Below are 26,793 nucleotides of genomic sequence, written 5' to 3'. Positions count from 1 at the left end.
ACGAGAGATTGGACATAACCTATTGTTTTCTTTGAGAACAATGAGCTGGCCTGAATCCCTTTAGCACTGAGGCTCCAGTCTCAGCACCACATGTTAACCTGAACAGATAAAATCAGCTGCTGAGAAAAGCTGTACAGTCTCACAGAAAGATGAACTGTAAGTACAAATTAAATAAATCCTCAACTCCCCACATTATACAGATATGTTATCAAGCTGTCTTGCTAGCTTTTCTTTTATTCAATCTTTTGTTTCTTAAAATGTTTTAAATTCAGTCTCTCAATTCAACAACATGGACTGTTTGGCTACTCTAGTAGTGACTACCTTTTATGTTGCAGTTACAAAGAATAAAAACACACTTCAAGACCATATATGATTCACAGTATGCAAAGCCACAATATGAGGCTAGAAACAGTAACCAAGAAATATTACTATTCTGAGACAGTGTCTGACATAAGGCAGTGCAAGACACTATAGGAGACACAGAAAAGAGGTGGAGGTGCGGGTGGAGTGGGGAGTGGATAAGGAAACTGTTGAGGTACATTGATTGTGTGATGATGTGTCTCTGTATATTCAATTGTTAATTCTGTACTGGCAGAAAGCTACATGCTGGCAGGATTCTGGTATTGCCATTTCTATGGCCCATTACTAGGTTTTCTATTTTGTAAGTATTCGTTATTCCTCACCTGCCTAAGGTAATTGAGAATGTACCAGAGAAGTATTGCCTCACTACTGATTGACTGTAATAAAAAGCTGAAGGCCAATAACTGGGCAGGAACTGAAGGGTAGAACTTTGGAGAGCAAGAACAAGACAGAGACATACAGAGACAGATACACACACACACACACACACACACACACACACTTGGAGAAGAAATGAGATGTGGGAGATTCACCCAGCTGACACGGAGGTGAAGAGATGGACCAGAGCTGAGCAAAGAGATAGAACTTGCCACATGGCCAGCAGGCTAGTTAGTCGGGTTACACTTGGAGTAGCTAAACTACCCCAGCTAAAAGGCCTAAGCTATCAAATATTAAAACGCCTCTGTGTATAATTTATATTGTTGGCAAGTCCAAGAAAGTCCCACTATAGGAAACACTTCACAGAAGATGCCATTCTGAACCAATGAGAACCCTCATATGATCAAGAACATCTTTGTCTGTAGAAGACTCTGTTGGAAGAAGACAAGAGTCACATGAAACCTGCTCCCAAGGTCTGAGAAGGCAAACTTGTTGCTAGAGCTGCATTGGAAACTGGATTAGTTCCTTTTCTCTTGGCTATGACCAAATACTTGACAAGAAGCAACTTGTGGAAGAAAATACTGGGGCCGGAGATAGAGCTCAGTTAGTAGAATGCTTTCCTAGCATGCGTGAAACCCTGGGTTCAATCCCCAACACCACACAAAAGCAGAAGGATCCAAAGTACATTGTACTGGTAGCCAGCTTAGAATAGGTGAGACCCTTTATAGGCTGGAGAGATTTATTTTGGCACAAGGAGTAGTCCATCCACCTTGGTTGGGAAGGCCAACTGGCAAAATAGGTGGTACAGGCATAGTGGCAGGAATTGCTTGAGGCTGAAGCAAGAGTGGTGTGCGATGGCTTGGTCACTTCTAAATGGATCAACCGGCGGAGTGGGACAAAGGCTGGCACTCACCTGGCTCTCTCCCTGTCCTTACCTTGTTCCATCTTGGAACGCAGCCAATAGGATGATGCCACCCACATTCCGAATGGGTCTTCCCTGCATCCCAGATATACCTAAAAAAGAGTACCTTATTAATGACCAGGTGTTTCTCCATCTAATCAAATTGAAATAAAAATTAGCCAGCATAACATCCAGGTGAACTTCTCATTCTGTGGCGCTTTCAGTATATGAAGTCACCTGTGTGATTTTGGTTCCCCCAGGGCCAGACTCTTGATCTCTTTTTTTCTCATTTGTGCCCTTCTTTCTTCAGTGCATTTAATAATTACGGTAATCCCACCAAGCTTCTACCATCACTAAGCAACTATCTTATCTTGCATAAGCCCTTTCAGCTTGTCCTCTCACAGTTCCTGCTTAGTCTCTCTCTCTACTGGTTACAGTTGGCTAGCGGTTCTGAAGGAGGCCCTCTTTTGTGTATCTTTCAGCTATTGTTTTTACTGCCAAATGCCTTTTCAAGTAGCCCTTCCTCATTATCATGGTCATATTCTATAAGAAAGGAGTCAATTTGCTAGTTCGTTTCTAACATTTTCTTTAGCCCAACCTCTTATAGAAATTAGAATGTTGAAATATAAGATAGTATAATGTATGTGTGTGTATAGTCTCATAGGAGCTGTTTTCTGGTAGACTCTTGTCTTGTACAGTGAATTTGAAAAGACAAATCCCAAAAGGAAAGAACAGATTCTTCAGAGCAAGTTGAAGAGGCTTATATGTTTGTCTAACTTTAAGAAAAAAAATATATATGGGCTCACTGGTGGTAGCACATGCCTTTAATCTCTGCACTTGGAAGTCAGAAGCAGGAAGATTATGAGTTCGAGGCCAGCCTGATCTACAGAGCAAGTTCCAGGACAGCCAGAGCTCACAAAGAAACACTGTCCTCCCCACCCCCCAAAAAACAGAAAAGAAATATATATGTTAGTGTTCTCTTGTAGGTAAGAACTGTATCTTTTTTGACACTTCTGTTTAAATTTTTGAAGGTCCCAGAATAATAATTTGTATACTGTATGTACTTCAAAGTTCCTTGAGCTGAAATAATTTGTGGCTTATTAGTTAGGCTCCCTCCAGTTCAGCCTACACCTGAACTAATTTCCTCACCATATGCAGGATTGGCTCTTAAGGTCTTTTCCTTGTAACCTTTAGAATTAGGTAAATGTACTTTTACTTTACTTGCTTCTGTTCATAGCTGCTGCTGGCCTGAATTTCTGAGGTATTGGATTTCTACTTGGGACCTTCCTGGCCACAAGTAAAAGTAAACACTTCCTTTAAAATTCTGAGAGTTGATATTAAATTGAACCCTCCTTTATATAATTCTAGGTCAATATAAACATGTATGTACTACCAAATTGGCAATGTTTTCTAAGTGAAATCCAAGCACTATTTGGCATTAATTCTGATACCTTTTATTTGAACAGTTAGGTGAACTCTAGCCCATTAATCCTTAAAGGTAAGTAAACTCAAAAGTAGTGATTGCATAGATAGGGTCTCATAGCCAGATAGCATTAGAAGCCTTACTCAGTATTTGAACAGGTCAGCTACCTTGCCCTTACCAAACCATTGTTTTAATTGCAGAATAAAATGTGTGTGTTCTCACAGAACTCGCATTGTCACATTGGACGTCTTAGTATATAAGACACTTAGTACATCTGTCCAAATTTGCCACTATTCACTTAGCTTTAAACTCTGCAACTTGTCTCTTCTGTATTCATGTTTCATATTTTGTTTTCTTCTTCACACTCCACATGTTTTTCCCTTTCTTAATACAAAGAAAGGCAAGACTGTGTATTACATGACAGCAGTGGAATTAACATAGCACTCCCTAGGACTACATGAAATTTGAAAGACAAGCCCAAAGACATACTTACCAGTTTCTAAAATTAAAATATCAAAAATTGGGCAAGGAAGGGATAAAGGGCATAGAAGTCTTCTTTCCTGGCTTTTCTAAATGACATGGAGGGCTTGTCACTTTCTCCTTTAAGCTCCTAGAGGGGGACAGTGGGGATGGAAGAAGGCAGAGGATGTTATGGTAAAGAGGAAAGAGGATATTTATATGTTTAAGGAGAAAAAAAAGAATGGGATGGAACTTTCATCATTTCTGTGGTAAGCTACTGTTGTTTATGGCACTTAATATTTATCAGTGATGGAAACAATATTGGGCCTTATCATCTTTTGACAGAACAATAATAATTAGTAATATGACACTGTTTTCTAAGGTAAACTGGCAACAGTCTTCATAGGAGATTGAATTTAAAAGTTATGCCTTTCAGAAATCTGAAACATCACAGCCAACCATCAGACTGAGCACAGGGACCCCAGTTAGGGGAAGGACTGAAGGAGCTGAAGGGGCCTTGTGGGAGGGGAGGCCCTTGGACCTGTGAAGGCTTGATGCCCCAGTGTAGAGGAATGCTAGGAGGGTGGGTGGGAGTGGGTGGGGGAGCAGGGTAAGAAAAAGCAAAGAAACAGGGTAAGGAGGGATGGGATAGGGGGTTTGCAGAGGGGAAATCGGGAAAGGGGATAACATTTGAAATGTAAATAAATAAAATATCCAGTTAAAAAAATAAAGTTAGTAAAAAAAAAAAAAAAAGAAATCTGAAATTTAAGAAACCACATAGTCAAGTCACCTAAAAAGGAAAAACCAGAATCCCCACCACTTTCTCCTCTCTTATGTCCCATTAAGGATCTGGCCACAGATCACCCAGGGCTTTGCATTATCCTTTCACCACATTGTGTCCTCCAGTGATCATGTTGCCTCCTTTACCTGAAATCATCTTCCCCAGTGTCTTATTCAGGGTTGCTATTACTGTAATGAAATACCATGACGAAAAGCAAGTTGGGGAGGAAAGGGTTTATTTGTGTTACACTTCTACATCATAGTGCACCATTGAAAAAAGTCATGGCAGGAGCCTGGAAGCAGAAGCTACGGCAGAGGCCACGAAGGATGTTGCATACTGGCTTACTCTTCATAGCTTGTTCAGCCTGCCTTCTTCTAGCACCCAGGATCACCAGCCCAAGGGGTAGTACTACCCACAATGGATTGGCCCTTCCCACATCAATCACTAAGTAATAAAATGTCCGACAGGCTTGCCTATAGATAGTTCTTATGGAGGCCTTTTCTCAACTGAGGTTCCTTCCTCTCAGACAACTATAGCTTGCCATGTCAAGTTGACATAATCTAACCAGCACAGTTGACCCTTTGTGAACTTGACACACAAACACTTCACTGTTAATCCACAACCTTTCCTTTCTTGTTTATCCCAACAATTGTACATTAATAACATCACAATATAAAGCATTTTCTTTTTTGTTTGTTTTTGTTTTTTCTTTCTTTTTTTTAAAGATTTATTTATTTAATCTATATGAGTACACTGTTGCTGTCTTCAGACACACCAGAAGAGGGCATCATGCGGGTACTGGGAATTGAACTCAGGACCTCTGGAAGAGCAGTCAGTGCTCTTAACCAGAGATGGCTTAACTGAGCCATCTCTCCAGCTCCCTGTTTTTGTTTTCTCAAGACAGGGTTTCTCTGTATAGCTCTGGCTGTCCTGGAAACCACTTTGTAGACCAGGCTGTGTTCAAACTCACAGAGATCCACCTGCCTCTGCCAGAGTGCTGAGGTTAAAGGTGGGCACCATCATTATAGGCTAATTGTAAAACATTTTCAAACTTAAAAAGATTTACAAGTCTTACAAATTTAAACTTTTAAAATTCAATCTCTTTTAAAATCCAAAACTCTCTCAACTATGGGCTCCTATAAAATAAAAGATAAGTTAGAAACTTTCTTATTTCAAGGGGAAAGAACTAAGGCACAGCCACAATCAAAGCAAAGCAAAACCAGACTCCAACTGTGTAAATACCCAGTGTTCATTGTCTGGGATTTACTCACGATCTTCTGAGCACACCCTGGGTCTGCATCACTTCTCTGGCTCTACCCTCTACAGCACACACAGCTTGTCTTCGAGGCTCTGACCAGTTCCACTCCACTGCTGCTGCTGTTCTCGGTGGTCACCCCATGGAACTGGCATCTCCAAAGTTCTGGGGTCTCTTGCAGTACTTGGAAGCACTTTCACCAATAGCCTCTCCTGGGACTCCAGACCTGCCGCACAGTGCCAAGCCTCAGCTGTTCTTTAGACTCCATCATCTGCACTGCTGTCAACATTCATATACTCAAAGATCCTACAGAACAGCTCACTGAACTCTCAATACTCAATGACTTTTTAACCCAAAGTTATAAACTCTTTCTACAAAATCTTTGCCAAAACAACATGGTCAGGTCTGCCACAGCAATATCCCATGATCCTGCTACCAATTTCTGTTTTAGTCAGGGTTGTTATTATTATGATGATGTTGATGGTCATGAATGAAACATGACCAAAAGCAATTTGAGAGGAAAGAGTTTATTTGGCTTACGCTTACATTGTAGTCTACCACTGAAGGAAGTCAGGGTGGGGACCTGGAAGCAGAAGCTGAGGCAGAGGCCGCTGCTCACTGGCTTGTTCTTCATGGCTTACTCAGTGTGATTTGATGTTGTTGTTGTTGTTGTGTTTGTTTGTTTTTTTGAGACAGGGTTTCTCTGTGTTGCCTGGGATGTCCTGGAATTTGCTCTGTAGACCAGGTTGGCCTCAAACTCACAGAGATCCACTTGCCTCTGACTCTCAAGTGCTCGGGTTCAAGTACCGCCTGGCTCAGCCTGCTTTTTTTTTTTTTATAGAATCCAGGATCATCAGCCCAAGGGTGGCACCACCCACAATGGGCCAGACCCTCTCCAGTCAATCACTAATTAAGAGGATGCAGTACAGATTTGTCTACAGCCCAGTCTTGTAAAGTCATTTTCGCGTTGAGGCTCCCTCCTCTCAGATGACTATAGTTTGAGTCAAGTCAACATAAAACTAGACAGCACACCAGGTTCTGTCACCTATTCTTTTCAAGGATACCAAATTCAAAGGCCAGCCAAGAGGCCTTCTCTAAATAGTTCTTCTAACTTCTACAGACAAATCTCTCCAATCTATCTCTACCCTGAATAGACATTATTGTGGTGATTTAAACAAGCCACAATCTTAAACAAGCCCTATAGGCTCATTTGTTGTTTGGGAAGTTATAGAACTGTGACTTTGTCGGAAGAGGAGAGCCATGCAGCGTGCCTCTCTGCCCTGTACTATGATCTGAGGTAAACGTTCTCACCCATTCCCACTGCCATGCCTTCTCTCTGCCGTCATGGACTCTAACCCTTTGAAATTATAAGCCCAATTAAATGCCTTATTTTATGTTACCTTGGTCATAGTGTCTCATCATAGTAACAGAAAAGAAACAAAGAAGAATATATTTTGGAATTCATCTCATATACTTCAATATGTTAATCTGGCTCTACTTCACAGAATATAAATTGCTTTGAGTTGGGCCTATGCCTTATTTATATTTTCTGCACCCATTAATATTATGTGGTATTAATTTTCCTCATACTTGTAAATGTGATCTTTATCTCATTAATCCTTAGAGATAAGTGTATAGTGTATCATATTTTATATGCACATACATGTATATTATAAGTAGTGTAAATCTCTGCAAAGTTTTATAAGGAAAATGAAGTTTTCATACATAAGATTACTAGAAAGGGGGCTGGAGAGATGGCTTAGTGGTTGAAAGCAGTGTCTGTTTTCCCAGGGGACCTGGGTTCAATATCTAGCACCCACATGGCAGCTTACAACTGTCTGTGACTCCAGTTCCAGGACCTGGACACCCTCACACAGACATACATGCAGGCAAAACACCCCAATGCACATAAAATAAAAAAAAATCTTTAAAAGAAAAAAAGTTAATAACTGAATTCAGATGTTATTTATTAAACACCTAAGAGCCAGTAATTACGTTCCAAGACTACTAGCACAAATTAGTCTGCTTCTGAGGTATCGGTTCTCTTGTTAGAACACTCCAGTGGTTTACAGGTCACTCTCCATGCATTTCCCGACTCTAAAACCACTTTTCATTTCCCCCATTCTATTGGCATTCCTCCAATTGTTTTTTCCCCCCGTTGTCATACACACCCTCAAGGGGAAATAAGCTTATACTTTCTGAGACTGGGATGTGCTCATATCTATCTTAAATATGATTTTAAGATGCTATCTTAAAAATTCATATTCACTAAAATGTTTTCTATTAGCTCCCACGGGAGTGAACTGAAACTGAGAAAATGAGTCACACCGATTCTAAGTTGGCCTTTACTTAGGGTCTCTGGGTTTGGTCTGAATCCCCACCCAAGTTTTTAGGTACTTTACTTTTTTTTTTTTCAAGTTTCTTAAAAGCATAGTTTATTTATTTATTATTTATTATTCTATGAAAACTGTAACAAAGCCCAAATTTACCTCTCAGATGTTAAGTCTGAGCAATGATCCTTCTTTACAGGGAAGGACGTTTCATTCTGGCAATAGGATCTCTTCAGTCTGTTGCTATATGAAAACCCTCTCATGGCTGGTTGAACCTAATGGTTCCAGATGTCTGCTCCAACTGCCAAGCTGCCTGGCCCCAAGTCTGCACAAATGCACTCTGTTCAGAATCGCCGCTAGAGGGCAAATCGGGGCTGTAACTCTGCTGAGCCCTCTAGCGGTGGCTGTGGGGTGCGTGGCTCTTTATGGAACCTATTAAAAACTGAAAAGTTGCACTCGGGAAGCCAGCCTGTGTGACACCCGGTAGTGAAGTTATTTTAAAGACATCTCGGTTCTCAACTTCCTTTTCTTAAGGTCTTTGGCAGGTCCCAGTTGCTTTTCTTTGATGATTCTCCCCCTCAGGATGTGGCAATGTGAAGACATCACTCTCTCTTCAGGTTAAAAAAAAATTAGAAAAAGGGGTCTGGGTCACTTTTCCTATTGTCTTTTTATATCATCTTCCCCGTGGATACAGAATTATAAATATGCATTCTGGAACACAGTCTGAATCTTCATGAAGAAACTGTATTTTGCAAAGTTGTCCTTCCCTCCACCCGTCCAGGTGCAAACATTCAGAGTACGGGCTTCGAGTCTATGTGAACCAGGCCTGAGGCCACATGGACAAAGCAAGAGCGTTTCAGGCCAAGTGCGGAACAGAGCACTCAAAGGACCACGCAATCCAAGCCAATCAGATGCACCACCTACTAGAAGTCTAAAAGGTGGCAGGGCCTCCTAGCTCAAAGTCCATACAGGAAAGTGGCCAGAAGATCTGACAGGAACAAGTCTGATAGAAACACTGTCAGAAAAGTTAGGAGCTCGAAGGCTCATCACAGCCACAGGCACCGAGAAAGGTCAGTGAGAGCTGCGCAGCTGTTCCATCTGGTGCCAGAGGCTTTGGCTGCACCCAGGCGCTTAGCCTTCCTGACCAGCCCCACCTAGAAAAGCCAATTCTTCTGCTCTTCTAAGAGGAATGACTTGTGGGAGGCAGGGAGTCTCACTCGCAGCCAGCAGAGCTCTCTATGAATGGGGAAGAGGGCGAATGGTGGGCAGTCTCTGGCTGGGGTGAGTTTAGATGGCTGCAAAGGAAGAGCTCTTGGCTGAAGCTTGCGCCTCCATGTTGTATTACATGTGTTTCTTTTGAGAAACAGGAGGGGCCTTGGCTGCCAGGGACCCTGACAAGCCGCGACTTGAGCTGTGTCTCAGAGCCTGGGCTGAATCGGGAGTGTGAGGCGGGGAGGGCACTCCTGGCACGGGGGTGGGGGAACAGCATGGGCAAAGGCACCAAGGAAGAATGAATCTGCTGCGCGCTAAGGATGGCATGGAGACTTCACTGATTGGAGCGGGGAGTTCTTGCAGGGGGGATGGCGGCGGCTGTGATTGGATAGCTAAAGTGGGGCCAGATTTGGAGGGCTTTGAATGCCCGACCGAGGAGCACTTCAACCAGCTCCTCACTTGCCATTTTCCTACCAGGCCGAACTAGCTGGCGGCGCCAGCTCTTCGCAAAGCTCTCACCTGCTTCATGCAGTCCGGTGGCCGAGGGAGGAAGCAATTCCGACTAGCTGAATGTTTGCACACGCTCGCTAGTGTGTGTGTGCAGGGGGCGGGCGTGTAGATTCGTTTCACCTTACACACTAGGAAGCAATACAGTCTCCCTTCCACGCCGCACGGTGGCACAGGTCCACGCCCCGCCGCCGTCACGCGAGCCCGCTCCCCGCCCCCAACACGTCGGCCCCGCGTCCGCCGCAGCCACCGGACCGCTCCCCGCCGCCGCCGCGGCTTCCTGGGCCCGCGGCCGGCGGCCGCTCCGCCCCGCGCGCTCCGCGCCCCCCTGCGGCCCCCGCGCCGCGCCCGCACACGCGCGTCCACGCCCCCCGGCCGCGCGGTAGGTGTTGTGCCGTCTGCGCCGGGCCGCAGTGCGGCTGCGCGCGCTGGGCTGCTCCGGGCTGGCAGGGCAGCAGTGGCCGCGGCGGCGGGGCCGGGAGCGAGCGAGCGAGGGAGCGAGCGAGCGGCGCGGGGGAGCTCGGAGGCGCCAGGCCCCCGGGGGAGGGCGGCCGGGGAGGCAGGCCCCCGAGAGACCGGTCGGGTTGGATTTGGGGGCCGAGGGGGCGCCTGACCACGGACCTCGTTCTTCAGACGCCCCCCAGCCCCGGCCGCTGACGGGGGGCTGAGGGGCGCCGCCATGCCTCTGCCGCGGTGACGCGCGGGGCCGTAAGGAGAACCGGGAGAGGAACCGTGACGAGAACCGCGAGGAGAACCGGGAGAGGAACCGTGACGAGAGCCGCGAGGAGCCGCGCGGTCTCCCCGGGGATGTCCCTCAGGCGGCCGGAGAAAGCGACTCACTCGAGCCCTGGGGTATAGGCCTAGCTTATCCAGCTTCCTTCCTTCCTCCTCCTCCTCCTCCTCCTCCTCTTCCTTCTCCTCTTCCTCCCCTCCTCCTCCTCTTCCTCCCCTCCCCCTCCTCCTCCTCTCGTCGTCCTCCCCCTCCGCGTCTCTTTCCCTCACCCTTCCCCGCGCCCCCATCTTCCCTCCCTCCCCTCCAGCAGCGATGGCAGAGGAACAACAACAGCCGCCACCACAGCAGCTCGATGCCCATCAGCAGCTTCCCCTCAGCGCCCCCAACCCCGGGGTGGCTCTGCCAGCCCTTGTGCCCGGGCTGCCAGGGACAGAGGCCAACGCTCTGCAACACAAGATCAAGAACTCCATCTGGTAAGAGGATCCTCCATCGCTGGGGTAGAACAGCCTAGGCACATTCTGCTGCAAAGGGGGTGGGGGGCGGCGGCGGCATCCGAGGAGGAGGCTAATGCATTCGCTGAAGGTGGGTCGCCAGAGCCCGGTGCATGCCTATGGCACCTCTGGAGGGGGGAAGGTTGCACCCACCCCTGGTCTCCTTAGACACGCGCGCGCGCGAGAGCACACACACACACATACAACACACACCATGCTTCCCTCTCCTCAATTGTAAGCAGATAAACAAGTTATTTGTGCATTTTTCCATGTGCAGTAAGGGAAATATGGGTCATTGCATGATAGTGGAATGAATTGGAAACTTGTAATGTAAAAATGTGTCGACTCCTTTTGTAGTCATAGGAGGAGGAAGGAGTGTATTGTGAGTTTTGACCAAACAAGACATTGTACGTAACTGCATTAATATGCAGCACAAAACCTAACATGTCTTTTTCATTCAGTTGGGTTAGCTGCTGTTTCTGGATAGTTTTGCCTCCTTTATTCTCACACTGAATTTCCCTTCCAGGGAATTTATTTTTTGTATTGACTGTAAAGGAAATGCTTCTTTACCAGAAAGTATTTTATTTTAATGTAGAAATTTACACGGTAAAGTGAATTTTTTTTAAATGTCAAAAAGCTCTTGCTATTTTGTGTAATTATTAAAAAGAAACTAGATGGAACACTCGTTACTAGTTCTGTATTTTCTTGTATGGGAATTTGGAATATTTCAATGTTAATTTAACTCTTAGAGACTGATAGCAATATTAATATATACAGTTAAGTCCATCTTCTATCAGAACCATTGCAAGTGTTCTTTAAATGTGAGCTTGAGTTGTTTTGTAGGATTCTTTATTAACTGACTTTTTTTAAAGCATAGCACTATTTTTAAAATGGAAAAGAATATATGGAATTTGGTCTAAGATTGCTTTTAATAGAAATTTTAAAATAGAATTAAGCATGATATGAAAAAAATAGCCTTGATATTTTTTTGAGCATGAATCTAGCAGGTTCATCATTGACTATAACTACTAAAATAACAAAACTTGCAATTTGAAAAAAATTATCATAATGCAACAGGCATTGAATAATGACATTTGAACATTTCAAGACAGTAACCAATTTTAAATACAAAATTAGAAATTGTTATATAGTAATTTTCATTATTTTCTTAGCATGCCTCCATGTCATGATGCTAATAGGAAGTAGGTCAGTGCAGGCTTTACTAGTTTAATACTATACAGTAGTTGACAGTTGAATGTCTTAGTTTTATTTTTAATTTTAATATGAAACAATTATTTTAAAAGGATTTTTTAAGGCTTTGATAAAAGTTATGTGGCAACTTGAATAAGTCAGATATGTGAGATAATTTTATGCACGTGCGTGTGTGCGTGTATGTGTGTGTGTGTGTGTGTGTGTGTGTGTATGTTTATGGAGATAGGGAGACCAAGCAATACCTTCATTCAATGGATTTTCTATGGATACTTTTTCCTGCTTTAAAATCTGTAATTTAAATGAGAATATGATTAATTTTGTGCTTACTGTGTTGAGTTCCACAAAGCAAGATCTTTTGTTTATCTCTGCATAATGTAACTTAGGATCCCTAAAATCCTTATTGAATTGAAGTAAACAATTCACTCCGTTTTTAACACTCAAATGAGGGACATCCCAGTTACAGGACTCAATCAAATCTTTTAAGAAAGGTAAATTTTAAAGGTTGACTTAGTAAGTCTGTTTTATTATGAAAACAATAAAAGGGAAGAAATTTTACTATATAATTTCATAGATAGAGTGAGTTGTATAGAATACTGAGGATAGTGTTTGCATAATGATGATTGTGGAGTGCCTTTTTACTTATTTTTATTAACTCATGATTTAATTCCTTCAGTGGTAATGGTGTTTACACATCTGTGACAACTTAACTGTGCAGACCTGCACATGAAAAAAAATTCTGAAGTAGAGAGAATAGAGTTTAGTTCAAATATACACCTTAATATCAAAATGTGGGATTCTGTATCTTCATATTATATTGATATATTAGCATTTCATTTTCAACTTTAGTAATTCTGTTTGCAGAAATTATTTTTTTATAATTAAAACCTTAAGATAACAACCATGGTGGATAATAAACATTATTGGCCATATTTAATATAGACTTGTAACTCCTCCACAAGAACCGATTCATTATTCATCAAGGAGCTACATAAAATGCAGATGTTAAAAAGTAAAAGTTCCATTGCTGCATTTTTTTTTTATTTTTTTATTTTTTTGAGTCCAGGGCTTACTATGTAATCCTGGCAGGCCTCAAACTCAAAAATCCTGTCTGCCTTTCTGCTTGCCAAGTTCTGAATTTAAGGGCATATGCTGTCATGCATAGCTTATTGTTACTATCATCTAAAAAGTAGTATTTTTTTTAAAAAAGCATAAAACTGATTTTAATAGACATAACTAAAATTCTGTGTGTATTATGTTTCATATTTTTTTTAGGTAATACTTTCCCACCTTTAAAAAAAATTACCTGGTAATGTTTTGAAAGATTGTCAGTTTTGTATTGCTTTTGTGTCATCCTTCAATATCATTGATTATTTAGAGTTAAAATGAGATTTAAAAGATATGTGGTGTTTAAAATTCTCAACTGGATTTTGCTTTTAGGTTGATCACAGTGTCTAAATTACTGGGCTTGCAAATCACAAACAAGTCTGTACTTGTCCTCCTACTCTACAATTATAAATATAGTATGTGATGTAGGCCTGTAGCTGGACAATGAGTTATTTATTATCTTGGCTCACAATTAATTTATTCGATTCAATAAACACTATCTGATAAAAGTATTTCATTGTAATTTCAAGCATTAAATATATATCTAAAAAAAAGAATAAATATTCAACATTAAGACCATAGTATTTAATGAGATTAAAACTATTTCTCAAGACTTGGAAATAGTATAGACTTTTAAAGTAATTCTAGAAAATTTACTGCTAACTTGATAGTTTTGTGCTTGTATTAATGTGTTTGCGAATATATTCCTATTGTTGTCTGTCTGTTTCTTGATCTTACTCCTTCCTGTTCCATAGACAGAGTCAAAATCACTTGCAGGCCTCACATGAAAGGATTATTTGTAGAGGTGATTTCATTCTGAGTAGGTTATGAGAATGTTATTTATAGTTTATAAATAATATAATTTGAAGATTTTTTTTCTAAACAGGAGAATAGAAGAGAATATTAAAATCATAGAGACACACAGTTTTCCTTTTTGGGTGTTTTTGAGCAAATTTTGGTCTGTGAGCGTGGCTGACTTGGATTCATAATCATGTTGCCACAGCCTCTCAAGTCCTCGATTTCTGTTCCATGATACCTGGTTACCTAAATCAGTCAATCAATGTCTGTCTGTCTGTCTCTCTCCCTCTTTAAAAGAAGACTCATACTGATAGCTAAATTAAAAGCCATAGCCAATTAAGTGTGAGCTTCTTTCATTTATATTGCATTTCTTTTTGGTTACTTACATTTTCCTGTCTTAGTGACTTCATGATTGAAAAATATATATGTGTATGTATATATATGCAAATTTCTATTTAGTTTAAGCAACACAAATTTTTACTATCTCCATTTGTTTTTTGAGATAGGGTCCCTCTATGTAGTTCTGGCTGTATTAGAGCTTGCTATGTAGATCAGGCTGGATTTGAACTCACAAGAGATCCTCCTGCCTCTGCCTGTCTAGTGCTGGGATTAAAGGTATGTACCATCACACTTGGCTCCTTCTTCTTTTAAAAGATGTTTTACTTGAAACCATTATAGAATTGAAACTTAAAAAAAAAAAGAATACAAAATACTATATATTATATGAGATCTCTTCTGTCTACTTGGATGTAGTGGTGTACACCTTTAATCCCAGCACTTTGGACACTGAAGCAGGTGAAAGTGAATGTCTGTGAGTTTGAGATCAGCCAGAGCTACAAAGAGACCCTGTCTCCAAAAAAAAAAAAAAAACAAAAACAAAAAAAAAAAAAGTACCTCAGGGGTAGAGTACTTACTTACCTTCTATAGAGTTCTAGGTTATGCCCAGATACTTGGTGCACCACATTAAAAGGAAGGAAAGTCTGAAGGAAGGAAGAAATGTACATATGTGGGAGCAGCTCGTGTTTGCTGTTCATTTGTAATCTAGATAAACTTTCACCTAAAAAAGGTAAAAAAGAAGGCCTGATAGTTTATTATAGAAGATATTATAATGTAATACACAGAAAATTTCAATTCTAATGGATTCTAATGGTAAGACCTTATGTCTTTAAACAGTAAGATGTTCATTATTCAACCCCTTTTGTGTTAAGAAACTGAATGACTGGGAAGTTGTGGAATTTCTAATTCATTAGCCAACCATGGGGTAGTGTCAGAGGGTCAAGAGTTCCTTGTCTTTATTGATTTCTGATCTGGTATATTTTAGATTTAGATTTAGGATTATAATCTAAAAGTTATTTTGGATATGTTCTAGATTATCATTTATACTGTTTTGATGTCTTATTGTTATAGCAATAAGCATCTCAATAGTAAATAATTAATCTCATTTCCATTTTAGTACAATGAGTAGAGTACAATACTCTATTACATTTACATAGTAATATCATATTAGTCCTGTTTTCTGTCTTCTGCCATAGAACTCAGTAGTTAGTTTTGTTTTGTTCTTGAGCCATGCATTTTATTAGTGCTATAAGAAATAATTGTAATTCATCCAAATGTAGTGGGAAACATGTATTGTTAAATAGCTCATATCTTTGGTCTTTTTTTGTCTTACATATATTTTAGTTTAGTTGGTTAAATGCCACCTACCCAGAAATCAGATAGTCTTCTGTAGTCAGCACAGAAAAGACTTGGTTTGCTTTTGCTTGGTGTACTGAGGCCAGTTGTGATTTTTATGTCCCAGTACTAAGTGGCTCTGATTCCAGAGAGAAATTATCTTTTCTGTCATCCAAAAATGTAAGTTAAGCAATTTCAAGCTTGTCAAATTTCTGTTTCTGTTTAGCTTAACTAATGATATGTATGTGTTTAAATTATTGGTCAGTTAGTTCTCCCACCTGGAAGATAGATGTCTTGAATGCTGGTATTTGCAAACTGATTTGGCTTCTGTCTCATTACTTATTTTAGAGATTTATTTGGGAAATGAGCTGGTAGAAAGGACAGAACTATCTTATTTATCATGAAAGGTGTGCTTTGATTAAAATTCCATCAAGTCTCTTTTACCTAGATTTTTGAAAACAAATATTAAACAGTGTAACTTACTAAAATTTGAACACTTAAGAAAAGAATTGTGCTCACCTGATCTGCTGTATACAAAGTGCTGTGTTAAATAAACACTGGCATTTAAAGAATGTTCATTTGCCTGTAATGTTAACCTTGGGTGGAAAATGTACAATGACACTTTTCATACTCATTTGGGGACTTACCAGGAAAAGAAAAGACACATGTCAAAGTATGGATTCTGCAAAATGCACACCTTTGTTTCCTCATTTATAATGTAGAGGGTTATACTGAATGACCTTGCAAGTTCTTTTAGCTTTTAAATTCTGTGAGTCTGTTACTAGATTAATACTGACAGCAGTAATAAAATATGCCATAAGCACAGTGAAAGACTAATATAATTATCATAAGCCATCAACAGAACATTTTTAGTCAACAGGTTATTGAGATTTGTTAGTGTCTACTTGGGTGGTAGCCCAGGAGAACTATCTGAAAGTGTCATTCTCTTACTGTTACCGTGTTCAAATATTTCATTACATGAGATTAAGTCTGCAAATATTTACTGAAAATGTATAACATAAAATGTTCTAAGAGCTGACTTATTATATGTGCATATGCTAGGCTGTAGAATGATCCTAGTTGTTGAGAGACTGTTAGCTTCTTTTGCTTTTTTAATAGAGTTGCTTAAACCTACAAGCATTTCATGTAGAAACCTTTTCCTATGCTACTACTGAAGTATTTTGAGCCACTAGTGATGCCATCTTATAAATTTGTTAATGCAAACAAAACAGTTGTATATTGATTTCAGAATACTTTAATGTAGGGTTTAACTTCACAATTATTTCCTTCACTTAGGGTAGACATGTAATGAATTATTGCACCAGTGTCTTTTTAAGAACAAGGCAGTAAGATGGTCCCATAGCCCTAACAAAATCACACACTCTTCATTTCCTCCATTTCTATTATTCTCTTTGTATAGGCTTTTTTTTTTTTTTCTTCTGCTTCCTGGAGGATGCTAAGAAGTCAAAGATGAACAGCATTGTCCAATCAGGGAGAATCTTCCTACTCCAGACAGGATCATGAAATGAAGATCAACACACACTAAGGCTTTAATGCTCTTGATTGCTACTATGAGATTAAGATAGTTAGCACTTAACTTTAAAACCTTCAAGCAAGACTTAATAATTTTTTTGAAGCTATAAACATTTCTCTTTTTTGTTTTATTAACTACATTTGTCCTATTTACAAGAGGAAATAGAAACAGGTTTGATTAATTTTTACAGTATTTGTATCAAGCATCTACTATGGCAGATTGTGTGTGTGTGTGTGTGTGTAACAAAAATTGTATAAAAGTGAGGTTTTATATTTCCTTCTTTCTATCTAAGGCTGAACTGAAAACATTGATATTCCTTGCTGTTTGAATCTCTACTTGTGATACTGACTTAAGAGGATGAGAGTTTGTATAGTGGAAGACTACAGTCTGTTATGCCATGAAATTTAGGAAGTTAAAGAGTCAATAGGCTCCTGTCTGTAAGCATAAGCAATCAGGATGTAAAGTGAATAAATAAATACATTTAATAAAAGAAAAAAGGAGGGGAGTTCAGTGGTGTTAATTTCCCATCTTTTCCAAAATAGCCTTATGAAGAAAAAAATTTTTACTTGAATTTTGTCGTCTTAAGTTTGGGTATCAAGGGATCAGGTAATGTATAATATATTTATACTCAGCACAGGACTAACAAATTGATTTGTATTTGCATTCTGATTGGTGATATCTATCCAAAACTTGGGTATAGAAAATGATGTTTGCTATACATGCCTTTTATTTGCCTCCTTTTTTGTTTCTGAAAACAATTAGAATTTGAGCTCTGTTGTTGATAATACATCATAATGATTGGTTTTCTTTGAGGGCGAGATTATCACTAGGGCTTATGTGTTGTTGATTTTTATGATTTTAATGTGTAAAACTGAGCATGGGACTAGAGAGATGGTTCAGTCAATAAAGTGCCTGCCATGCAAGCATGAGGACCTGAGTTTAGATTCCCATTGCTCATGTAAAAGCTGGGTGCAGCTGCATGTGCATGTAGCCCTTGCAATGGGGTTGCAGAGATAGACTGATACTTGGAGATCCCTGGGTGTCCACCCTATCAAGATTGGTAATTTCTAGGTTTACTGAGAAACCTTGACTCAAGTAAAGGTGGTGAGTGATTCAGGAAGACAACCAATGTCAAACTCTGTCCCTCACATGAGCATATCCATGTTTTTGCACACCTGCATGCATATATGCACACTATATATGAACATATCTATACCATCCCCCAACAAGCACACTAGAAACCTTAGCATAAAGAGCACTTGGGTTTGTGGGGTTATTCCTGTCTTTTATATTGTCAAAGAGGTACAAAATAAGAATAGAGGATTACTATACTGTGACCTTTTATTTTCTTTGCTTCTGTTATTTTTTTCTGCTTATACACACTACAACTCATGAACTATTGACTTATGAGCCTATTATGAGTTGTGCTATTTAATATTTCTTGATAATTTACACTGGACTTACTACCTGAAATAAGTCTATTTTAGTGATTAAAAATGTTTTAACTAAATGAAACTTCTCTTTTTCTAATACGTGAAGTCCAAAGGATTTTTTGGGGGGCGGGGTGGGGGGCTGGGGGGGTGAGACAGGGTTTCTCTGTGTAGTTCTTACTGTCCTGGAACTCATTCTGTATACCAGGCTTGCCTTAAACTCAGAAATCCGCCTGCCTCTGCCTTCCAAGTGCTGGAATTAAAGGCATGTGCCACCGCTGCCCAGCATCCAAAGGATTTTAAAGACTAAATATATATGAAGCAAAGTTATCACTGCAAAAATCTTTTTTTTAAGGTTTTTTCACTGCAAAAATCTTAAGTAATATATAGTATAACAGAAAATTGTTATTTGTATATAGAGAGGCCAAGAACTTATTTTTTTACAATAAAATATGAAATGTAGAAATTAATTACATAAGACTTCTGACATCTTACCTGAAGTAAAATTTATGTTTCTAGGAACCTGGAAAATGTATATCAACAAAATAATTCAGTTAATGTAGATGAGTCTTTTCCCTAATTTGATGGTAGTGCCAACCATTTATATGTGGGAACTATATTCATTAATAAAATTTCCAAATAAATTTTATCCCATACTATCTTCCTCTACTGACCTACATTATTGGTAAGGTTCACTGTCATCACCAGCTCTAAATCTAATTCATGAATGAGAGAATAAGGAAGTCAGTAAGAATCTGATAAGGAGTTTGTCTCTTTTGGGCTCCTGTGTGGATGTCAAGTTCACACACAGCTGATGGTCCTGTTTGTAGGTTGTGGCGCTTTTAGGAAATAGGGCTTGGCTTCCAGAGGTGGGGGTCACTGCAGTTTATAGGCTGCCCTTCTCTTAGTCCTTGTTCTCTGCTTCCTATCTGATGCTGTGAGTAGTCTTAGCCAACTACTCCTACTACTGTGATGTAATGAAAACTTCTAAATCCTAAACTAAAAAACAACCTTTCCTCCCTGCATTGTTTTGTGATAGTCATGAGAAATGTAATACAGAAAATTGATACTTAGAGTATGGTCGTTTCTGTCATGAACTTGACTATTGGTTTATAGGTCTTCAGAATTGGTTTGCAGGAGAAATGTAGAACAGTTTTAGAGTTGTGGGCTAGAGAAACTGTAGGGAACTATAAGCAGCCTTTAATGTGCCATTCTGTTTGGAATTGGGAAGACCAGAATGTCAACACAAATAAAGACAGTAAAGACAGTGCTCATGAAGTTTCAAAGGGAACAAGGAAACTTACTGGGAATTGGGCTAGAGGCAATTTGTATCACATGGTTCTTTGCTTGTTTGTTTGTTTTTTAGCCAAAAATGAATCTAACTGTATTCTGTCTATGTCCTGAAAAATTATATCAGGCGGAATTCAGAAGTAATGAATTAATCTATTTTATGGAAGAAATTCCAAGATAGTATTAGCGTCAGGCTGTAACATGGGTTTTGCTCATTGCATTTATGCAGGTTTATAGTGAATAAAAGTAGAAGCGGAAGGATATGAAAATGTACAGTTTTTCAAGGAAAGGAAATAATGGTATTTAGAGATAAGGCATGTACAGATGCAGTGACTGTTAACTGTTAAAAAGATTAATGCCATTAAAGACACTGAGCACTTTGCATTGTCTAAACAGAAAAGGTAGCTTGATGGTAAGGGCCCATCAAACAAAGGCTCAGAGAGATGTAAGCAAAACTAAAACTATATTTGAAAAACTTTAAAAAGAGTGCAGGGAAGGCTGAAGGGGTTAAGAAATGGCTCAGCAGTTAACATACGCCTCTTGCAGAGCTCTGGCCAGGCCTGTGTTCAGTTCCTAGCATCAGCAGAAGGTTCACAGTGGCCTGTACCTCAGGCTCCAGGAGATCTAACATCCTCTATTCAACTTCGTAGATACCTGCACCTGTGCTTATGCCCACACCTAAACATATAATTTAAATAAATAAATGGTGCCTAAGAAAATACAGTTTCTAGGGTATATTGTTGGGGATTTTAAAAAATGCCAAAGGGAAGTGTTTTTCCCGATACAACCACTCAGGCATCAGAAGTTACTGAGCTGTGGTAAATGGAGATCTGCCCAGATCTCAAGCTGACAACAGAACTTAGACTTTTCCATGTGGTACTGTTTTACAGAGATGGCATAAAGTAGGCTTGCACAAAGATCCCAAAGGGAGTCCTGTGAGGCCAGGCATTGGGTAGTTGTTCCTTGTTCCTTAGTAAGCTGTGAGGATGAAGCCTGATTTGCAGCAGAGAACAAAATGCTATAAATACCAGGAACATGGAATACATGCTGAAGAAACTACAGACACTGAGTAGTCAACCCAAGAGACAGGCCACATGTGCTACAAATAAGGGCTATAGGAGCCACCATGTGCCCTGATATCAGACAGTTAGCTGTAAGTTTTGATGTATGCCCAACAGTTTTCTATCTTGCTTTGGTCCAGTCTTTCCTTGTTATTCCTCGTTCTTCCTTTTGTTGTATGCTTATTTCTGTGGCATTGAAGTATGTAGGTTGTGATTTGAACTCATACCTAAGTGTTTGCCTTGTGTCACAAAAGAGGCTATGGACTTTTGAACTGGCTTAAGACAGGAATTCTTGAAGTTAGACTAGATGTTTGACATTAGGAAATAGCTATGAAACTGGGTAAATGGAGGAAACAGAAGCAGAATATTAGAATTAGGATATAAGATAGGCTTACAAGTTTAAATACTAGATCATCAACTATCAGGGTGGGGCACTGTTTGGGGATATTATGGAACCTTAAGAAGTGGGTTGATACGTAGTAGGCCTGGCTTTGCTACTTCTTGGCTTCAACCCTTATTCATTCGGCCATTTCTTCCCCACCATCCTAGACTAAAGCTTCTGAAACCATAAGCCAAAATAAACCTTTCCTCACTTAAGTTACTCTATCATTTTGTCAGTGGTAAAAAAGCAATACATTGCTCTTGGTAGTTGTCCCTCACTATACTACACTATGTACTGCCTAATTAAGGCTTTACAAATGCTACTTTTCATAGATTCCTTCCTAAAATTCTATAGTAATTTCTTTTTCACCATACTGTGTAAAAATTTCCATTTGTTTTACAAGATCTATAAGCAGTGTAACAGCCATACAGTTGGTTCAGCCCTATTTTGCTGTCCGCCAGTATTCAGCATCTGCTTCAATCTAACAAGTACATTATTTTTAGCTTTGTATGTTGTGGTCCTGATTTTGTCTGTGGTTTTTCATTGTGGATATTCTAGAATTTCTACCTCTGTCTCCAAATCCTACATCTTAACACATGATATAGCACCTTAAATCATTTGTACTAGAAACATTTTTTTTGTTACTCTAGTCCACATTAGCCCCCTTTTTTGACCTCATTGTATAGTGAGTTCTGAATGATTAAATACTTAATCTTTTTTTTTTTCCTGCTTCCTTTGCTGTAGCTATTTGAATCTGATGACAGCATCTTCTGTACCTTTTAATTTTCTTGTTTTTTCAAGCTGGTTTCTCTGTGTAGTCTTTGCTGTTCTGGAACTCAGGCTGGCCTTGAGCTGAGAGACCTGCCTCCTGAGTGCTAGGATTAAAGGTGTGCACCACCATGCCCAGCCAGCTTTTTATTTTTCATCTAGTGGTAGATATTAGTGATTAGCTTTTATATGCTGTATTCTCATAGACATTTAGATTTCCCTTTGTATTAATGTTTGTATATTTCATGTATTTAATGTTGTTGTTTCCTTACCAAACAGGTTATTAATCTGACAGTACATTTTACATGGCGAAGGATTTATAGCATCTGGTTCTTTTACATTTCTTTAGTGAAACTGAAGTAACTATTTATTAAAGATTTTACTTCTATGAGTGCTATTTCTTTTACTGTATCTGGATTATAAAATAATGTATGCCCTAAGTGAGAGCAGTTGAGCCCCCCCTTACAGTTACAGAGTAAATGGGACTGGAGAAGTGACTTAGCAGCTAACATCTATTGCTCTTAATATAGGGCCTAAGGTTGGTTTCCAGCACCTACATTGAGTGAGTGGCTCATAATTGCTTGTAGCTACAGTTCCAAGAGATATGACTTCTTTTGGTTTTCATGGTTACCACATAGTCATGGCATGTTTACACACAGAAACACAAAAATTTTGTTAAAGCCCATCATGGTGGCACACACCTTTAGTCTCAGCACTTGGGAGATAGAGGTAGGTAGATCTCTTTGAGTTTGTGGTCAGCCTGGTAAATTCCAGGACAGCCAGAGCTCATAGTGAGACTGTCTCAAAAGAAAAAGAAAAAATCTTGTTAAAAAATACTTTTCAAAGTACTAAGCAAATGACAGTAACATTCCATACAAGAATACAACAGAATGTAACTATGGAATGATTATTCTGTGTCCCAGTCTACTTCCAAGAGATAAAATTGGTATTTTATCTATACCAATATAGATAAACACTATATTGTTCTATATTAACATTGAATTTGAGGATTTGGTCCTAACATAAAGTCTGGTCTACTTAGACTACAAGACAAAAAACTGAAGCAACTTGCTAAATCATGCTGGACTGATTGTATTTCTCAAAATACCTAACAGAACAACTTATGGAAGAAACGATTTCTTTTGGTTCTTAGGTTGGGAGGGTGTAGCCCATCATAGTGGAGGAAGGTGTGGTGGCTGAAACAGCTGGGTTCTAGTGGGAGGGGTTTACAGCAGCAGCTTTGTTAAGTGGTACAAATCCGGAAGCAGGGAAGTTAGGCAAGCTTGTACCAGAGTATACCTGTCACCTGCTGTCCCAGCAAGCTTTCTTTTTTCACCGATCTCCTACCTCCTATAAGTTCTACCACCTCCCTAGTGTTCAATCACATGAACCTGTGGGGGAATATTGGCTGAAATCTGAAGATGGCATAGGAAAACCTAAGTGGTTGCAGATGAGGAAGGAGGTAGATATATCTGCTAAGTGAGGTGTGAATGATTAATATAAGAAAAAGATGCTGAGCCAGGCACTGGTGGCACAGGCCTTTATTTAATCCCAGCACTTGGGAGGCAGAGGCAGGCAGATTTCTGAGTTCAAAGGCAGCCTGGTCTAAAGAATGAGTTCCAGGACAGCCTATACAGAGAAACCTTCTCTCAAAAATACCAAAAAAAAAAAAAAAAAAAAAAAAAAAAAAAAAAAAAAAAGTAAAAAAAGAAAAGGATGCTGAGTTACTAATGTGTCTGATTTACAAAACTGACCACCTATGCTTTAAGACCTTGTCTGACATAGAACTTTTCTGATTTTTTGTTTTCTTTTGTTTATCTGATAATTTTTGTTTTAAAAGACTTTTTAGGGATTGGAGAAATGGGTCAGCAGTTAAGAGAATTTGTGTTCCTTTCCAAGGAGCCAGAATGTATTCCCAGCCCCCATAGGTTGGTCACAGCCATTCCTGGATCCAGTTCTAGCAGACCTGGTGCCTTATTCTTCCACAGGTACCACACATCATGTTGTGCACATGCATACATAGAGGCAAACCATTTGTATACATAAAACAAATTTAAATTTTATTTTAAAAGGCATAAAACAAAAAACCCTTTTCAGCAGTAATTGTTCTTCTGTTTGGTTTTTTAAAGCAGAATTTCTCAAATTATTATTATATTACATTGCTTGAGAGCTTGCTGACAAATTTTGAAGCTCTATCCTAGATTTACTTGAATGAAAACTTGGTGGGTAAATAGCAGTCTTTGTTTTAATTAGTCCTCCAGGTGATTCAGTATCTCAAAAGTAAGTATGTGAATAATTAGAAGTTTCATCTATGAAAAGATTAATCCAAGTACAGAAAAGCTGTATTCTCTGTCATTCCTAAGTACCTAAGGTGAACTTAATAATTTTTTTATTTTAGTTTTCATAGTACTTGAGTCTAATTCTATTTTATCTTCATTTGTACTGTGTATGTTCCCGTCAAATCAGCAATTAAAAGGCAGACACATAGTCTAAAAAGAGTCTAGTTTGGGAGGCTGGGAGCTACACAATCATTAGTTATACTTCCAGGTGCTTTAGCTGGCAGTAAATGAAGATGAGATAAAAGTCCCAATATGTTCACACCTATCTGTTCTCTTTAACAAGGACTGCCCTCAAAGGAAACTGTTTTACCACAGCATAATCAACTGGATATTTACCAAAGCCTAAGTGACCTGGAGGAAGGAAAACACCCAACTTCAGACCTGTCTAGTCTTTGGCACAAGAGAAGAGAAATAATTAGCTCAGACTCTGAAAAACTAAGAACAAATCGTTGGAGTGTAAAACGTTCCCTCCCTCTACAGCTTTCTATCCTATCAGGAAAGCTTTTGTATAATCACAGAGGATCCTGTCTGAAGAAACTGCCAGCTTACACCCTGTTTAAGGGATCTCAAAGGAAGCCTAAAATTAACTGGGGAGACAAAAACAATGATGATAACAACAACATTAGCCTATTACACCATGAAGTAACAAATTCCAGCCAGATAACGCAAAGGTTACAAAAACGCTTTGCCTCTGTTCCATATTATTGCTTGGTCTTCAGCAGTATATAAGACATGCTAAAAGGCCAAAACAAAATAAGCAATGTCTGAAGAGGCAAACTAAGCATAGTGACCAAGTATTTCAAATCAATTTGTATGATTAGAATGGTTATTTAACTGTGAGTAATATTGTACGTGCTCTAAAGGAGCAAGAACAGGTAGATAAGCATAGGTATAGAAAACCCAAAGGAAAAGAGAGAAATAAATAACCCTTAGAATTAGTAATATACCTAGTTCAGTACTAGTGCACTTAAGTACCTCATGCCCTAGGCTCAACCCCCAGTATGTTAAAAAAAAAATTAATACTATCATTAACAATGATTTATGTGTAGAAAGGACATGACTGAGGCAAGAATCATAGAATATGAAAATATCCCAAGACATCTTGAAAACTGACATGTAAAGAATACAAAGAAGTTACAGTTATAAAAGGTGAAACATGTATTAGAATACCCAAGTAAAAAAGTTGACATGATGTCTTAAAAATTTTCCAAAGTTAATGACTAGATAACAAAACACAGATCCTGGAAACCCAGAGAAAACCCAGCAGAATAATTCTACACCTTGGCATATTTTATTCTAACTACAGATACTTATAGGCAGGAAATCTTGAAAAATTTCAAAAGAGAAAAGCCCCAAAATAAAAACTGTATCAGGCTTCCCTTTAAAAACCATTCTGATAAAGAAAGAGTGAATTGAAATATTTAGTGCCGACCAGTTCTGAGAAAGACTGCATGAGGAAGACAAAGAAGCCACTACCCGAGAGACAGAGCTAACCTAGGGACTCAAGTCATCCGTGTGGCTGAGGGGCAGCCATTAGGTTGGATGGTCATTCATGGAGAGAGGCCACACAAGCTAGGCAGGCAACCTCAATCTAGCACCTCCGGGCCACCATCCGTCCTAGTGCGTGGAAGAGTGAACTGTCCTTGTTTTTGCCTTCTGTTTTGTTGAATTAGGGTCTCAAGTAGCCCAGGCTGGCCTCCAACCCTTAAGTGCTGAGACTACCAGTACGTGGGACCACAAGGCTTCTCTCTGCCCTTCCCCACAATGTGCACCTTATGAGCAGAAATACCCTCACCTCTCCAGTCCTGTTGCCTACGCTCAATAGACTCAAATAAGCTAGCACTAACATACAACTAAGGGATAATAATGACAGTAATAATGATGATGATGATGATAATGATAATAATAATAATAAAGTAAACATATAAGCAAATGTGTATGTGGGTTTTCTGTGTTACCGAAACAGCAGTTTTGGTTAAAAGAATGAACAAGTAAGCTGGGAGGTGGTGGCACACGCCTTTAATCCTAGCACTTGGGGGCAGAGGCAGGCAGATTTCTGAGTTCGAGGCCAGCCTGGTCTACAGAGTGAGTTCCAGGACAGCCAGGGCTACACAGAGAAACCCTGTCTCGAAAAACCAAAAAAAAAAAAAAAAAAAAAAGAAACAAACAAAAGAAACAAACAAAAGAAATATTTAGTGCCAAAAATGCCAAAGTAGAATTCTGCTTATCAAAATTGTCCTTCATAATGATGGCGAAGGCCAGAGAGATGGTTTGGACGTTATAGGCATAAGTCACCAAGAAGACCTCAGGGGACCTCTGAGTTCAATTTCTGGGACACACACAGTAGGAGAGAACTGACTCCTGGAAGATAATC

At 39.6% G+C, this 26,793-nt stretch overlaps 2 protein-coding genes across 4 annotated transcripts in view; one reads left to right on the top strand and one right to left on the bottom strand.

Moving 5' to 3' along the window:
• The window catches only part of Tex9 (testis expressed 9), a 68,069-nt gene extending 58,356 nt beyond the window's left edge, over positions 1-9,713 (bottom strand). Inside the window, exons 1-2 of one of the 2 annotated variants that reach the window (XM_052187828.1) lie at positions 9,619-9,713; positions 1,674-1,752 (exon numbers count right to left, since the gene is read on the bottom strand). In XM_052187828.1, the coding sequence (XP_052043788.1) occupies positions 1,674-1,741 (68 nt within the window). In that variant the 5' untranslated portion in view covers positions 1,742-1,752; positions 9,619-9,713. Of the gene's footprint in view, positions 1-1,673; positions 1,753-8,046; positions 9,568-9,618 lie in introns of those variants that run through there. The other variant, XM_052187829.1, reaches the window with a different exon arrangement.
• Positions 9,714-10,279: 566 nt separating this feature from the next.
• The window catches only part of Rfx7 (regulatory factor X7), an 89,480-nt gene continuing 72,966 nt past the window's right edge, over positions 10,280-26,793 (top strand). The window contains exons 1-2 of one of the 2 annotated variants that reach the window (XM_052187826.1): positions 10,280-10,458; positions 10,647-10,812. In XM_052187826.1, coding sequence (XP_052043786.1) covers positions 10,652-10,812 — 161 coding nt within the window. In that variant the 5' untranslated portion in view covers positions 10,280-10,458; positions 10,647-10,651. The remainder of the gene's footprint in view (positions 10,459-10,646; positions 10,813-26,793) is intronic. The other variant, XM_052187824.1, reaches the window with a different exon arrangement.

This window comes from Apodemus sylvaticus, chromosome 7 (genome assembly GCF_947179515.1).
Source record: "Apodemus sylvaticus chromosome 7, mApoSyl1.1, whole genome shotgun sequence".
NCBI classification, from domain to species: Eukaryota; Metazoa; Chordata; class Mammalia; order Rodentia; family Muridae; genus Apodemus; species Apodemus sylvaticus.
This window is presented reverse-complemented; position numbering and strand designations above follow the sequence as displayed.